The sequence below is a fragment of the Agrilus planipennis genome, unplaced genomic scaffold (genome assembly GCF_000699045.2).
Source record: "Agrilus planipennis isolate EAB-ADULT unplaced genomic scaffold, Apla_2.0 scaffold195, whole genome shotgun sequence".
In the NCBI taxonomy this organism is placed as follows: Eukaryota; Metazoa; Arthropoda; class Insecta; order Coleoptera; family Buprestidae; genus Agrilus; species Agrilus planipennis.
This window is the reverse complement of record NW_020439173.1, coordinates 40,599-58,589: the sequence shown is the minus strand read 5'-3', so window position 1 is coordinate 58,589 and position 17,991 is coordinate 40,599. Positions and strand designations below refer to the sequence as shown.

At 31.3% G+C, this 17,991-nt stretch overlaps 1 protein-coding gene and 1 long non-coding RNA gene across 4 annotated transcripts in view; both read right to left on the bottom strand.

The window, feature by feature from the left end:
- Positions 1-17,991, bottom strand: part of LOC108743402 (microtubule-associated tumor suppressor 1 homolog) — a 38,110-nt gene that overhangs the window by 6,696 nt on the left and 13,423 nt on the right. For all 3 annotated transcript variants that reach the window (XM_018478964.2, XM_018478965.2, XM_018478966.2), the window contains exons 4-5: positions 14,817-14,912; positions 13,636-13,743 (exon numbers count right to left, since the gene is read on the bottom strand). In XM_018478964.2, the coding sequence (XP_018334466.1) occupies positions 13,636-13,743; positions 14,817-14,912 (204 nt within the window). The remainder of the gene's footprint in view (positions 1-13,635; positions 13,744-14,816; positions 14,913-17,991) is intronic.
- Positions 15,483-16,361, bottom strand: LOC108743405. The gene is made up of 3 exons (XR_001938818.1): positions 16,276-16,361; positions 15,625-15,667; positions 15,483-15,568 (listed from the first exon to the last, which is right to left on the bottom strand). It is a non-coding gene; the product is annotated as an uncharacterized LOC108743405 (long non-coding RNA).

Genomic DNA, 17,991 nt, shown 5'->3' with positions numbered 1-17,991 from the left:
CAACACGTAATCTAACAGGTACAAATATTTATGGCGTTTAAACAAATTGCTTAAATACAAAGTAGATACAAACAAAAATTTCACGTTTAACAGAAATGTTATTTTTATGAAAAGTTGATTTTAAGATTTCTAATAGAACAATTTAAAATCAAGTCCATAAAATGTTCATACAGCAAGTCTTTAGATGCGGAACTAACTAACCTGCAAGTGCAATATTGTTCTTAAAAATTTTTTGTTTTCACTGACATCGTCATTAAAGATGAACAGTAAAACTGCCTCTAAATTAAACAATAAACGAGTTAAATACAAATGCGATAGTTATACATAGTAAAAAATTGTAAAATAAAGTTTGTAGACAATGTGAAAGTCTGATAATAATATTAAGCAAATTAGTCATTAAAACGTCTATGAATAAATGAATTTGAAGTGTGTTGAAAGATAAAGAAAATCTCAATTTATCTTCATTCAAAATTACACATTTGCAACGCCTATGAAATCGATTTATGTGCTCAATGTAAACTAAAATGCTAAATTGTATCTAGTTATTTTAAATATTAAATATTTCCTTCCTTTTTTTTCGTAATCTTAAAAATAGAAAAGACTAGCATACGTGTTATATAAGAATCTGTACAAATCTGATAAAACTGTGGGAAGTAGACAAGTTTGTTTTTACAGCTTTTCTCCGAATGAAATCTGACATATACACACCCATGTGGTATTATGTATCGTCTACATCTCACTTGTTAATTTTGCCATTTTACTTTAGAGATGTAATGGGTTTTTTAGTTGAACAGTTAGGTACCATAAAACTGGAATTTTTAGGCACAGTACTACGCAATATTCTATAAAAAAAAAGATAGAAATGATGTTAAACTGAATCTAGAACAGTTTATTAAATAATGACGGTAAGCTATGCTTCTGGGGAAATTATGGTTCGAAAAATACCACCCGTAGAAAGCACGGCGAATTCAGGCGCACCAGCAACGTATAATAATGTACAGGATGTGCAACAAAATGTTTATACCGCGTGATAGAAGGATCCCGTGTGAAAAGCATTCGCAAATATATAACCATCTCTAGAATAAGATTGCAGACCAAAAAAAAAACCCTGAAAGATTTTTCTTGTAAATCTAATAGAATTAAACTATTCAAAAAGAAGAATTATTAACTTGAAAAATGTGACTTATAATGAATCACTCTGGACAATAGTTATGAGTATATAATGTTTCCTGAATTCAATCTAAGCTTTGTAAATAAACGAGCGACAAAGTAAGCAAGTAAGAAAGAAGATAATTTTTGGATATTTTTACTGTCTCTTAACGTAAGTAGAATGTTTGACGTTTTCTGATTGAATAAACATAAACTATAACGTTTACATTCTTAAGTAAATTATAGACTTTAAAGTCCAATGTTGTGTAAAGTTAATAAGTGCAGAAAAAGTCACAGTTGACTTGTCAAAAGTAACTGACCGTTATTAGAGAAACTTTTTAAAAAAATTTAAATACACAAATGATGTAATAAAATTATAAAAACCATAAAATTAAAATGACCAATTGAATTAGCTTTTATGTGAATATAATAAACATCATTATTCATACGGTCTTTACCATAAAGAGACTACCCCTGCCCTCTTAACTCCTGTTTCTGCTTCTAATATGTCTTTAACTAGCCCCTCGTGACCGAGAACGTGTTCTTATGGCTTACTTTAACCTTAACGACTGAATTAAGAATGCACCATACACAAATCAGTTAATTGGGACGCAAATAAATTAACTAGAACAATATATCATACTGGCAACGAAGTATAGTGGCACTTTACATTTGAAATACCTAATAATAACAATAAAAAATGAATAAAAATTTGCAAGGCTAGTCTAGCTGTCATGCACACACACAATCGAAAGTAGTTGTAAAAAAAGAAAGTTATTCGATTAGAAAAAAATTTTTCTACTACCATATTAAACACAGTGATACTTAGTGAATGTAACAGTTGTGTAAAAAAAGTGTAAGAACAATTTCTGGTCACTGACCTGAAAAAATATATATACAGGGTGACTTCTCGTTATTTGATTTAATCCTGCATACAGTGGGTAGGTATTTACCACTTCAAAAGAAAAAAGTATCAAAAGAATCTTTTTTTTTTTAAGGAAAGCAAAAATTACAGAACCAAGTCAAACTGGCAGATTTTCACTGTTATAAAAGTCTTAGGAAAAATTTACGCGATACGCTTGGGAACCTGGCGCCCTTCACCGACAGAACGTACAGACTTTTTTTATTATTGCAACAACAGTCACCAACTTATCAAATGAAGATGCTTAACGAGGGGTCAACAGCATTGTAAAAGTTCAACTTCGTTGAACTCCAGCAATCTGCCAGGATATAACAACAACAACAAGGTACAAGTAATAAATGCACGACAGAGACGAATAACATGTAAACTGTAAACAATAGGTCGAATTATATTTCACGTTATCAAAATTACAAATAATTTAAATCAAAAATTGGAATGAGTTAATAATAAATGATCCCCTATTCGTTAATTAAAACAAATAGCATCAATTGTGATATCAAAGCATATTTGAAATCAATTCACACTGCAATTAAATGAATCTCGGTTTCGAAAAAAAGTTTTGCAATCTTTCTAATTAAACAAAACAGAAAAAGAGAACGACGTTTAATAAAAGTTAACTCAGTGCCACATGACAAACTGCAATCCTTCGCAAACGTCGACAACAACGGCAGCATCTTCAATTTGGAGACACAATGCAAAATGTCTTTGTTATTATATTTTTATTGTCAAGTCGGTGAGTGCAATGCGACAGGCGTGCTCTCGAAGTCGTGAGAATGAAAATAAAAACCGCGAAAGAAAGACTTGATCAAAACGAAAATAACACTGTCACGCACAAGATATCGTGGGAACTTTGTACTTTTTAGTACTGCGAAATATGTTTTTAGAAAAAAAAAAATAACTATTTAAGAAAGAATCATCTTGGAAATAAACATATGCGCACTTTCTCTATATAGTGCTAGTTCTTCCCCCTTATCAGTCACTATTAGCTCGAAACTGTTTATTTATTTGTTTAATCACTTTCTTTGTGTTAAAAATTGTTTGAAAAATTAAATTTAAAGGAATTGTTTGTAAATAGGTATGCAACACATCGTACACTTCAGCATAAGAAATTGCTGATACTAACCACGTAATACTACTTTGCTCTGTGCTGACAACACTTATAATTTCCTTTAATATAATATTAAACTTTCTTTTATATGTAATATTTGGAAAGCGCCTTCTACTCCTTGAAGTTTTTTTTTTCTTTCTGTATATATTTGCGTACTTAATAACAATTAAGAAGTACATAGTGTTGGCGTGGATCGCAAGTACATGTGCCATATATCAAATTAAAGATCTTGCCAGTCTACATTCATTAAAAAAGAGTGCAAGACGAACGTTTCACGACTCACGCGATTGCTACATCAAAAACTGATACCTCCACAAAGAATATTTTGAATTAAAACCCTTTAGCAAAGTTTTCTTATTGGTAGATAAGATGAAATATTTGAAAATAACGAAAACAACTGAAATTAGAAATCAGTCACAAACAGAAATGGTCACTCGGGGTTCTTGCCATGTCTGCATTGCGTAGTGATGTTGGCTGTTGGTTCGTTCATTTGATCATTTGGCGGCTTGAAACTCTTTATTGGCTAATTAGCAGTTTCAGAAATAGAGACTAATTATTCAACTTTAACTCCATCGTATACAACATTGCGCTTTCTTTCGTTATTTTGTTTCGGTCTGTGCAACACATTTCGGTGTTCGTCTAAAATGATCCCGTTCACGGTTTTTAGCACATTTACTAGTAGCGATTATTTATCTGTAAAAATCATCCACTTCAGCGAAAGCGAAAGACACCAATTTGAGAAAATTGTTTTTTTTTTGTTTTACGCAGCTTAAAAAAAGACATTATTCAAATGAATCTAAAGAATGAACTTCTAATTACACCTACTGTTCCTACGTACATATATTAATTATCTCTATCGAAACTACATAATTGGTTTAATTATTTGTTTATTTATCCATAAATTAGCAGGTTGTTGTGAAATACAACTTTCTCTGTCAGTATACGCTTCAGAAGAAATTGTGATAAAAAACTGCTTTATAATAAAAAATGCACGACTTGTTGAAATTAAGATAAAACTTAAAAAAACATTCTTTTTTACTAAATGTATAGATGTAAGATATCATAAAGTAGTAAAAATTTTAATATTACAATAGCACAATCATAAAAAAAATTAGAAAATTGTTATCAAGTCCTTATGTAGTATCTAATTCAATGGGGAATTTTCCCAACAGTATTACAAAGAGCAATTATTTTTAATGGCAATTTTTGCATTAAACCAGTGGAGGATGTAGAGAATTAATTACAGGTGGCATTACCAGATGATTAATAACCCGTTATTTTCCTTTTGAATAGCTCTCAAAGTCGGATTTGTTATTAGAAACCCTAGAAAAAGTTGAACGCAGTATTAACAAATCTAACCCCAGAAAAACTAATTTTCACGTATCTGAGAAATAAAAAAATATTAGGTACATGACTTAGTAATCAAAGCATGTAATGAATTAGAGGAGCTTTCATAAATTTGAAACCTATCAATCTTAGACTTAATATTGGCCTATATAACCAGTCAACCCATCTGGCGGGTTTCCAAATTGCAACGTGGTTGTACATAAAAAGATAAAAGACCAAATGAAACTATTAATAGGCAAAAATATTAATAGAGGAAACACGTTTACAAGTACAATATTGTACATTGAAAATGCGAAGAGAACAAACAACCGCCACAACGCTATGGTAAAAATATTTCTGACAAACTTTTTTCAATTTTATTTCGTATTAGGTTGATTAGTTAGACCCAAATGTTAAATTGGGACAGATCGCAAAAAAATTAACAGACAAGCAAAACAAAACATTACCACCCGACATATCGATCATTAAACTTCTATTTTTTGGTCCAGAACAATCCTATCCCATTCGTTCCATATCGATAAATTGAAAAATCGACTACTTATATCAAAATGCGTGCATATGTAGTCTTTCGAAGCAGAAGTGGCAATAAAAGCGAATATGTGGTAAGTAAATGAATTAAAAGAGCCCCAGCCCGAACAGGGTGTTGTGTTACGTTTTATACAACTGTAATGAGAGACAAGCCCAAAGAAATTCAAGTCACACGCTTTCTCGCAATAACTTCCTCCATTTAAATGGGCAATTAACACTTACTTTTTGGCCTGTACAGAACATTTACATACATATAAATAAATCATACAACATGTAGATGCAAAAATGGTAAGCAGCGAATTACGTCCGATACCAATTCGACGAAATGCTAACTTGGACGACCGTGATCAGAATCAAACGGGCCTGCGATTGACTTCAGGAAGTCAAAATTATATTGCTTTACGAACGTGTTTGGCAACAACAAAAAATTCAGGAATAGAAATTTTATTTGCGCTCTTTTGATTTAACTTATTTCCTACTTAAAATAAATCAAGTTGAAAACGATTATTTATCCTTGAAGATAATTAAGTTACTTACTTAACAATAAGTAAGTGCAACTTTACCCAAACTTTAAACACATTTTCCCTCACTTCTCCCAGTCACCCCATTGGCATCGTTACAATACTTTCGGACATAATTAAGTTAATGAGTAATTATACTATTATCATAGACAGAACAGAAAGAAGTGTATTGTTTATGTCAAGCCACTTATGTCGGTATTACAGTTGAAATTTACAATAGGTACTCAAGGTGCCAAAAGTAATGTAAAATAAAAACCGAACGAAGCGGAAATTGGCTAGTTTAAGAACGGAAGTAAGGATTAAAAGCATTTCTGTTTGGCTGTATGCTATGTCAAAATTTGAAAGAACCGATTCAATTTTTTAATCGAAATTGGGATTATTGTAGATATTATTTAAAAAATGTAAATAATTTATTCTGAAACTTCAATATCAAGAAGTCTACGTCAAAAAAGGAACAAAACGAAAGTTCTTTTCTTTAATACTATAAATATGAAACACTTTGACATTTAATAGGGGTTAATATCAAATGTGAAAATTCTTCTCTTTCTTAAAATATGCCACCATTAAACGAAAAACAATTTTACTACATACACAGACAAAGTGGCTAGATATAGACGTAGGTACCTGAATTGTTATCTTCAATGTACATTACATAAAACGCGTCACTTATTTCCTTTTAACACCCAATACCTCCCATAGCACGGAACCAACAACTATCCAGCAACATTTTCCACTACAAACTGTTTTCCACAGAAGTAGAAAGAAGGTACCATTCTAATCGTTTCAGTTCAGTCATTGCAACTGTTTGTATACAAACGAAGAAAAATATTCTCACACGCAACCGTTAATTATTATTTACTATTTCATGGTAAGGACTTGATAAGGGAAATAAATAACCGACTACCAGCATCGTCTGTTCCCATCGCAACATTTCCTTCCTATTATCTATTGGAGTAATTATCCATCCATCTTTTAATTTCTTGTATAAAAGCACAGTTTAATTCTTATGTCGCACTTTTTACGTAAAGATTTTCGCGACGACGTCTACGTTACACTATCGAAGGACGACACCTATCCCCGATATTTTGGCACAACCTTAACCGCGAACTTATTTTCGTACCCACACCGCGCTTAATAACACGATCGTAAATTTATTTATTATTATTAGGTAACACGAAATAGTGCACTAACTGTAGCAACACAACAACAAGTAATTTGTTCCATTTTTAATGCCGACAAATTATTACGGACAAACTGCACCCTCCAATATTACTCTTTACTTTTATGATTAATATAATTTTGGTTCAGTTGAAGTCTAAAGTCTAATTAACAAACAATATTATATTTATCGTCGTTTGTATGCCAGTACTCGCTGGGCAAACCCGACTGCAGAGTCAGAGTTAAGCTATCGCGGCTTCACGCATTCTAACTTCATACATGTTAATGTAATGAATGACGTACCAAGTCATAGTTAAAAGTTAGCTGTGCATCATGTTGTGTGCCATTATCCAACAAAAATACGTGTACGTACAAACGTAAAAGTACAACAAAAACAGTAAAGGAATTACTGGAGGTACGCTCAATTTGTGTGTTGGTTGTTAGAATACAATCACGCAAATTTCCTATTGTTATTTTATTGTGAAGAGAGAGAGAGAGAGACCAACTTTCTTCTTCAGATAAAAAAACTGACAGAAAGTTTTAATAAGTAGATAAGGGAACATTATTGAGAGACTGATAATTCCATTGACATCATATTTACATAATACTAACTACCACATGAACATATGGATTTAAATACTGATCCTTCATATTACTCCTTAAGGAAAATGGTAGCGTGACATGTGCTGGTGTTAAGTATATTTAGTAATACCGCATCCAGATGGCACACGCTTCGCAAATTGCTTTATGGAGCTGATGCCTACACCTAAACGTACCCTATTTTCATTATAACAAAAAGAGATTACAACTCGTTTACTATATACGTATAATTACATTTCTATACGATTCATTAATTCAGTAATTAAAAAAGTGCTCTTTTATTGGACTTTTCTACGTAAACAACAACTGTATCATATTTTTAATTGCAACATGCTCGAAACTTGTTCAACTCCTAACGGAATACGAAATATTAATAAAATCAATGACACGTTTGTTCTACAAGCAACTGTATATTATGCTAAGTACCTTCATGACTTTCAAAATAAAGAATTTGCACCTGTTGTTCATTCCTGAAGCAAGTAGATAGTAGGAATCACGAAAGATGTAATGCAATGGGTACTTCATAATACGGTACTTACTTATAGTCTGCCAAGCCAACCACAGGTTCTTCGATAAATTGCACGAGATAAAGAAGCAATTTGACGTTGTTACAAAAACGAAAACGATAAAATGTAAAATATTTAGAGTATAATTAACGGAATAACGTTCTGTCATATATGATCAGATATCTAATTGTAAATACATGTTAAAAAAAGAGGCCCGAAACTGTACGAGTCATCAAGTTCCGTTATTCTTATGCAAGTTAGTTTTCTTAATAAAAAGGATAATAAAATTATGCGTCCCATAATGGAGTCTAGCTCATAGTTTCACACTATTAAATGCGTTACTAATATAATAGTGAGCTATTTAAAGAATATCCGTTATTCAATTAAATTTTAATTTGAATGACACCCACAAGCTACACCATGGAACGCGACAAAGAGTGGGTCACTCAAGAAAACTTACGTAAGTAGATTCATTTATTGAGATTGAAGTGTATTTTTTTTAAATATAGGGTGGACTAGTTTTCCCGGCAAAAGTTTTGGATTCTTGCGAAGCGCTATTTAAAAAGCCTAATGATTAATTTCATTTTTAAATAATAGTAATGATCTGTGACACTTTAAATGTACCATTTCTAGTCACATTTTCCTCGTTTGTCAACTTAGCTGATATTTTTCAAACTAGAAAAAGCTTTCTAATGCCGCTACCGCCAGTACACCGAAGAAAACTTTTACCATTAATTACAAGTTAGTTAAAGGCTTAATTATAAGTTATCTATGGTAATGTTATATGCATTGGGTTTCAAAAAATACAAGGACGGAATCTAAGAAAACTTCTTAAGGTGCCCTAGTTCTAGTTTTCGAAAAATAAATGAATAGATAATATACACAACACATATTTATACATAAGTATGTCACACATATGTACATACTTCACATTTGTCATAAGTTTTAATATTATAATCGTCGAGATTGCAATTCTCCCATTTTATTCAATTCATCACCCTGTATTTAACTGTATCACTTTTTGTTTAACTGTATCGCATTGTATAACACAGAAATCGATTTTGTTTATTATACACAAACCACAATGTTTAATAAATCGGTATTTGCGGTGTGCTATAAACAATTAACATGCAAACGGTTTTTAAAAATTACAAAATAATTGTTTATCCAATTAATGGACCAGAAAATTGCACACTCATAATTATTTTTAACTCAAAAATAAATGCATTTTGAAGATGGTGTTGCGGAAACAGTGTGCTTAAAATTAATAATCCCAAAATAGGGACAATTTTGTTATTTTTGTTATTATTGTAGAACAAACAGATCAAAGGAAGCCATAAAAAGTTACCGTGCTTAGTATAAAAAAATACAGATCATTTTGTTTTGTTTTTCGAACAGGCTTCCTAAACCGTCGGTCTATTTTATGAACATATGGTCTGAAAAAAGAAACTAAAAATGATTATTTACTTTCGGCATTATGTCTTCACTTCAGCATTAAACAATAAATGAATTAATAATAAAAAGAGTAAATAACGCACCCACATCGACAATATACAAACTTTTAACACAATTGCATTTAAAAATGAGACCAACCTTTCTTTTTTTTCCGCAGTGAAAATCTAACCGACGTCCACACAAACGCTTTGCTCTTAATCTTTTCCGACTCCTTGACGAAGATGTCCAGGTCGCTTGCAAACTTGTACTTTTTACCCCCGACTCCCATCACGTAGTTTTCATTTACGTCCGTCAGACTCTCATTAAATAGAGACGCGATACGGTGCAGCGGACCCATAAATTATTCTTTCTTTCTTTTTTTAATAAAAAATAAAATGTACCATTTGTTTTCTCAATATTATATTTTATATGTTTCAACTTTTATTGTCGCGTTTCGTTCATTTTTTTTTTGTTTGTTTAATTTATTTCATTTTACGGAAACGCACTTCCTGCGACACTGCACACTACGACACCGGTCTAAAACTTTAAAATAGTACACCGCTTTCGGTGTTGATCAGTGAATGAACTACAAAACGAATGGTTGCTTCAAGACGCTGGCTGGTAGACATTAAAAAACTTTCTTCGTTGTTGTTCTACCTGTTCAGTTATTTTGTTCTGTCGCACACTTTCTATGGCGCTCCGCCCCGCAAGTACATAATAAGCAATTCGATAAGACATTTCTCAATTAGCGTGTTTAATAAATGGAATGAAGGTGCACGAAACCGAAGACAACCCAAACGCCTATCCACTAATTAATTAAATGCAGTTTAAAAAATACCGATAGCTAGTCAAGTACATTCTTATTTCTGATGTCAACTTATACAAGGGCCATATTAATAGTGACTTGTTTATTTTTCTACATAATCGCCAGAATGATTAACACATTTGTCTCATTGTGACAATGACCCCTTCCTTGATAGCGTTCTGATCAAAGTATTGTCCACCCAACCCTGCCTTCAATTACTGCCAGGAAATGAAAAACAATATACGGTGGATGACAGAATTGACTTGAGTTGTTTGAGAAGGTCTGTCGTTATGTTGGCACAATACGGTCCTGCATTGTCAAGGATGAAAAACACGATCATCTACTGTTTAGTGCTGATCTCGCAACAAGTGAGTTTCACTACTTTCAACAATCTTATTGAAGGCATGGATCGGTGGATAACGCTTTGCCACTAACGAAAAACTCCAAAACGCTTCAAGACTTATTGCCTGGCCTAGAGGCAAACTTTTATAAAAAGGATTGGAAAACAGCCTTCGTATGTTACCTTTAAGTTATTTCAACTAAAAACCAACCTGATGCATTTTCTTTTTTCTTCTTCGATGATAACTTTGTAATTATTTGGGAAAATACACTTTTTCCTTTTTTCTTCTTCGAGTTTTCGTTGGATTCGTTAAATTCCGCAACGTCCGAAAACATCATTTTATTTTTATAGTTATTTAACAGCTCGAAACTGACAAAATTTCGAAAAACCACACGAATTAAATAAATTGACACCAATAACAGTCGAAATCTTTTACAATCTTTCAATGTTTCTATAACTTTTTTTGTGAAAAGTTATCCAATTTATAAATGTCAAGTCTTTACCTACATTTGTAAATCAGGTTGACATGATCGCGGCCCGTTTCCCTCAATGCCAAATTTCCCTGACGTTTCCCGGTTATCCAGATAATATTTGTTTTTCCCTAACTAAATAAATAAGAAAATAATTTTAAGATACTCATGGAGTTAAAAAATCTCTAATTTCAATCAAATTTTTTTAAATATTCAACTTCAAGAAGAAAAAGTTAATAAACTTGTAAATACGGTGGAACTATTATTTTTCAAAAAAAAAAAATATATAAACACCCTTAAACAATTAATTATTTTCAATCGTATTTTTATACTGCCTTTTTTCTACAGTACGTAAATATAACGTCACGTGGCAAATAAATTTGAGTGAATGTCTTTTCTATTGTTTTACTAGAAGGCAAGTCTCGGTTTCGTGTTTTTAATTTTTTATTTTGCGCTCACCAGCTATAGAAATATATAATTAAATAATCACGCCTAATTTTATTCACCATATACTTTTAATGCCAATTGTTATATCTACATAATATGAAACAATTTCTAACTGTCACTTACTTAATAACTTTCATGCAACGTACTTACTTAATCAAAAAACCTAAAAAAAAAGTGCATTTTTACATTCAGTCATTTCCAAGTGTCCAGCTGACTGGCATACGTCTGACGAAAAGAAATGAAATAATTAAGTTAGAAACCTATTTAATATCTGTCTAAATATCTCTAAGTAATTAATGAATAACCCTTCTTTAGTTGGTTGTAACAAACAGAGTGGAAAAGATTTGAAAATTTCGAATTCTGTTTGTGCTCATCTCATTAGTGCAACAGAAGAAGGACGACTACGACGACACATGTCCAACAAGTCAGCAGTAAAAGTGCACCCTGCTGAAGCTACCAGTACTAATTGCCTTTTACTTTTCAGTAAAAAATATAATAATCAGAGAGAATGCTTATTAAAAAGAGAAAAGCGGCTCGAATGAAAATCAAAGTGCACGTCGTCTAATAACCATCAGGCATCTACCTACAAACCATCACAAACTGAGCAGTATATCATCTGCTACATATAAAAGTTGACGCACATGTACAAACTCTATGGCTGCTGGCCATTTGATTCAAATTAGTGTAATAAAGTAAGCGTGGCACACATATCGTTTTCTTCTACACAAATAACAGAAAAAAAAAAAAGAATAGCGATGCACAAGCTTGATTAAGAAGGCCGACCAAATACTGCTGATGCATAATGTTCAAAAATGGCAAGAGTATAGTACCATTCTTTATCGAAAATTGTTTTCACCTATTTTATAATACATAATGTACATATTATTATTTTCTTACTGTTTGATCTAATTTTAATTTAAAATTGAAAGAAGTCAATAAAATCGATCGACTTCATTTGTATGTTGTCTTCAAAGCCTGAAAGTGTATTTTCTCTTTACAATCAGAAGCTTTCAATTTCTACCGCTTTTACGATCAAGAACTCTTCATTACTATCACATTAATATGTACAACACATTTACATCCTGACACAGTAACACCAAACAATAACAACTATCTATCTCATGGACGCAATCATGAACATTTTATTTTTCTAGTATACTTTACGAGGACTTCTTAAAAAAAAATGCACTGTTACCTATTTTGCGCTACTTTGTGGTTTAAAGTATAAGAAAATAGTAATTAAATGATTCAAAAACATAAAGTATTGGACAGTTCTCTTTTTGAGTCGGTAATAAAAATTTTACAAGTATAACGTTAAGAAGAATGTAAACGTGGAAAGTTAATGTGCGATAGGTAGGTAATGAATTAAGAATGGAAATATGTTAGCAGTTAGAGCGGAAATATTCATAAATAATGGAATAAAAACTCACACAGTATGTATATGGGCAGCACTATCGCCTCAAATGGAAAATAAATGACCAATTGAACAAATCTAACAACGATAAGGAGTGAAGTCAACCTCTATCTTCGTATTAAATAAATATTAAACAAAGTTTCTCTTTTAAAAAGAAAATCTAATCATGTCCTTTTAGTTTTCCTTTTCCTTAACATTGAAATATGAAATTGATCGATTTGTAATTTATTGTACTCTTCTAGTTTATCGTTACAATGATTAAAAAAATAATCGAAGAAGAAAAATCAAAAGTGACCAGAAAATTGTTTGAACAACTTTAAGATACCAAAACTTTCAGCATACAACGAAAGTCCCACTAACTTTCCGATTGTACAGATCAATTTTTCAATTTTGTTTTTCACAATTAATTAGACTGTATAAAATTAATTAATTGACAAGAGAAAGATCAAAACATAGTTTGCGATTATGTTGATGGCAAGTAATAATAATAATAAAGAAAGCCCTTTCATTTCGGTCTGGCGGTCAATAACATTTGCAAACAGTGTGTAGGTGAAGAGCCTTTAGAGTGTCACCTTTTTATAGTTTATGAGACACATTTACTTTAAACAATTCCCATCGAGAGATAGTTCTATTCTCATGCCTGCCCAATATGGCTGGGCCATGAATGGTGGTTAAAGATTATAACTTAAATAAAATTATCTTAAAACCAATCTACCAATTCATATATTCAGAGACAAAGTCACTGAAATTTACGCAAAAGATCTTCTTGTTTCTGTTTTTAAAAAAACAAAATAACGCTCTTACTTCAAAATAAATTTAAAACCGATCAAAAGATTCTCCGCAACACAACAACAAAATTAAGAATTGCTACAAATAAAAAACTCACCCTTTGAAGGCACATTTGGTGGTGTTTTCTTGTCCTTAGGTAAAAATACTGCCCTTCTGGTAGCTGCTTTGGTGTCACTGTTAGCGTAAGAAATTGGAGTTCTTTTAACTGTAACAAAATTAAATAAACTTTTTACTTTCCACTAATTTCATCGACTAAAATTATTTTGAAAGTTTAACTTTTATATAGGCAACTCTTTTAACACTACTGCACGAATGCAGGTATACGTTAAAACATTCTAGTGTATGTATTTGAAAGCAATTAATAAAATAAAAAATCAATACGTAAATTAATAATACACTATTCCTTACTTTTTTACCTTATTGTTCCACGTATAACCATTAATTTTTATATAGGGTATAGGTATATATATATTTTTTGCTTCAAATAAATACACCATAATTAAATGTCCAAAGAGTATCTACTAAATTAAATTAATCACATAAACCTAAATTCACCAACTATTTAATATCTATGATAATAAATAAATTATAAGTGTATTACTTATGCAACCAATCAACCTGCTCTGTAAATTTGTAGAATACACTTCATTAATGTATTTTAAGCCAAACTGAATTCTAATTCTATTTTAAGGAATGCTTTAGCAAATAAAAAACAAACTAATTAGTCGATTGAGGACAGATGTTAAAGACGACCGCGTAGCAGGTGAGACCCACCTGTAAATAAACTCGTTTCCTGCCTTAAATTAAGAATATCTAAACATTAATTCTATATTATGGTTTCTAAAACTTTAAAAACTTTTTTATTTCATAATTTCGATGCAAAGATAACAGGACTGATGCAAAAGTACATCACAAAAAAGTGAAATGCTTTAAAAAAGTTTTTAAATAGAATTTACAAATTATATTATTGACTACTTCGAGGGTTTTTTTGAAAAAAAAAATATAATAGTAATTACATACCTACTGAAAAATGAAATGGAAGGATTAGTTTAATACTTGAATATAAGAAATGTAGTGTATTAAGAATATGTTAACGAAGATGTATTTTCTTTTTGTAAGCAATCTTCTACTAAACACATTTAAATCTAATTTGTTTATGACATTTAAAATATTTCCGGGTAATTTTTCAATCAGTACAAAACGCATATTTTTAGATGACCAAACTGTCTACATACATACATAGTACATGTATCTATTTTTAATCGACTTGACACTTACTTTCATTGGCTGCGTTTTTGTGAAGACTACGGGGAGATATCTTGGAGGTCGTCAGGACCTGTGTTACTCTCGCCACTTCTCTCTTTTTACCGGAACCTGAAACAAAAAAGAAACGTTATTAAAATAAACCAAAAAAAAAAAAAACTTTCAAAAAATTGTGATACACCGAAGTCAAATACATTGAGTATCTAGGAAGTATTTAAAAACGGTTTCCAGATTCCATAAATAAACAGATATTTCGTTAAAAACTTCAAAGGAAGTTTTTCTTAATATACTCGAGCTGTAAGGTTCATTAAAGGTGCAAAGACTGAAAGCATCATTTCTTAATCTCCATTATAACCATTTCCACTTTGCCTTTACTTTATGCACACCTATTACAAAAGGAAACTACTTTTTACACTGCAGTCGCTTTCCGGCCTCTATTCTCACGCAGATGTAATTGCATCACATCACATTCGTCTCCGAGTTAAAACGGAAACGCGATCTCCAATTTCGTCAGACAACAACAATCTGATGATATTGTCATTATTGCACGATATTTAACACAGTTCGAAAAAGGGCCAATTAAAATAAGAAAAAATCCTAAAAGATTTTTGATAACTTCTGCAACTGACTCTCAGTTTACCTTTTCCTTGATTTTCCAATATATACCTGTGTATTATAATACTTACGTAATTCACGTTTGCATACATTATGCAGTTCTTCCTCAAGTTTAAAACATATAATTAAATATATTTGCGGGCAATCATTATCTATAAAATTACTTCTTAATTAATGCATAACAACACAAGAGCGGCAACAAAATTACCTAATAATCACGACGATCTTCTAATTATGTTCTGTTACATCACCTACAATTAATAAGAGAAAGCACAATAACAATAGGTAATAGAAAATAATTGTTTTCTTTAAGTGTTTTTTAGCGATAAGGTTTTTCATAATGTCGGAAACATAATAAACAAATGTGTGTACACAATCCCCGATACACTATTAGTTAAGAAAATCAAAAGAAATAAGCGTATCAATTGTATTCTTGTACTAAAAAATTAGTGACATTTAAAACCATGAAGTAAAACACTCAAGTATGCTGTTTGTGACCTTCAGATACAAGTATACAGAGGTAAGGTACAGGTAAACGACAAAATAAGGCAAACTAAACAATAGATAACATTGTGTTTTCAACTCTTGAGTATGCACTTATGTTTCTTGTCAGAAACGCGAATAATACAATTATTGCAAATCAGGTGCCTTTTTATTATTTTTTTATTATTATTAATTCACTAGTTTTTTAAAGTACCTACGTTAATATAAATAACAAAAACACATGCTAACATGTTGGTAAATGTTTAAACAAACGAAATGACAAGTATTAGAAATTCCTTCGAAAAAACTTAAAAGTTTCATACAGGATTTACAAAATTATTTTGAGAAGTACCAATAAGCTGCTAACTAAACTCACCATTTTTCCCATAACTTCCGTAAGTTTCCCTGCATGGTATTTTTGTAGGTCCCGAAGCAGAACGGGTCAATTTACCCTTGGAAGGCTGCTGCCCCATTATATTCGCCCCAATTCCTACTTCATCTCGTATCCATTACCGTTACTCGATTATTTTAATCGTACTATCACGAAAGCTCGTCAACTTTTTCACATTAATAACCGAAACACTACTAACATAGCGACATAAAATATTTTCGAATACTGACCTCATCTCCGTACACTTCTATCGAACGACCTAAGAAGCCGGTTTGTTCTTGTGTTAAACACACATAATATTAGAATAGAATGCGTACACAGCTGGTAAAGCAAATAGTAATGCAAATTGATAAAATTAACTGCCAATGCCAAACAGGACCAGAAAACGTTTAGATATCAACCTCTTATCTTATAATTTCGGTTATATCGGGTGATTATAATAGTTTAAGACGTTGACCAGATATATTTTATTTACTTGAAACAATCGTTTCGCCAAACATTAGCTTCATAAGGCTTAATTTCCGATATAACTTCATGTGCAAGCAAAATAGCCACTACTTTATATTATATGTTCATAAATAGTAACAATAAAAATAAGAAGCATTTACATAAATATTCTTTAATGGATAATGCGTTTAATGCTCCCGTATACGAGTAGAAATAACTAATGAAAAGATATTTTTGGAGTTACTAAAGGAAAAACGAATTTCTCTGATGTTTCCCTCTTCGAATCGATAGAAATAGATTGCCGATCGCAAACGACATAAAAGTGCAAATAAACTTGAAACATTATTAACCGTATCTAAGTTTGCTTGACAGAAACTCGCACTTAATAAATAAAACTAAATATTAATTTTAACCGAAGTTTTAGAAAAAAAGAAATAATCTAAACGCAATAAACTTTATAAATAAATTGAGCTATAAGTAACTAGGTAATAAAGCAGACAAAAAAAGAACCCAATATATATTACGCCAGGATAACGATAGCATAAGGGAAAGGCTTCACAAATGCCAAAAGAATCAAAAACTGAAAATAGATCTACATTGGCGCATTTCTTTTCAAAAGAAGTCACGCATTATTGCAAGCAGCCGACGTACTAATTAGAACACTAAAGAAAATGCATTACAAAATGGAACTTCCGATTTCGAAACTATAACTGTGACTGTTAGAAGCAAAAACAGAAAACAAAAGCACCAGCAGTGCAATATATGTAACACAAATACATTTGCATACGTGCACAATGACGACAAGAATAGATTTGCAACAGGGATAATGAACTATAAAAAATAAAAACAAGAACATACTTATTCGATCACGAAGATCAAAAAAGCCGATATTTAGAATCAGTCAAGTTACCAATTTTCATAAAATAATTAGATTAAAATAGTAATTTTTCTTCTTTAATTAAATGAACCCCTGTTTACGCCAGCCCTGTAGTCACGATGGACAGAGCGATAGCATTTTTAACTAAAATACTAACTTTTAAAGCTTGACCATGAAAAAACAAAATTTTCTTAGCCCACAACTGGCACACCCTAATATGTGTTATATTATCCTTCGTTAATGTTAAAACCCTTGAATGAGCCTATTTGAAAGTCATTCATGTTTGTACTCTTTGGTATGCATGAGTACATACATTACAGGTACATAATAGTAGGTAATACTTATACGGTACATGTAATAAAAGAATCTTGCTCTTA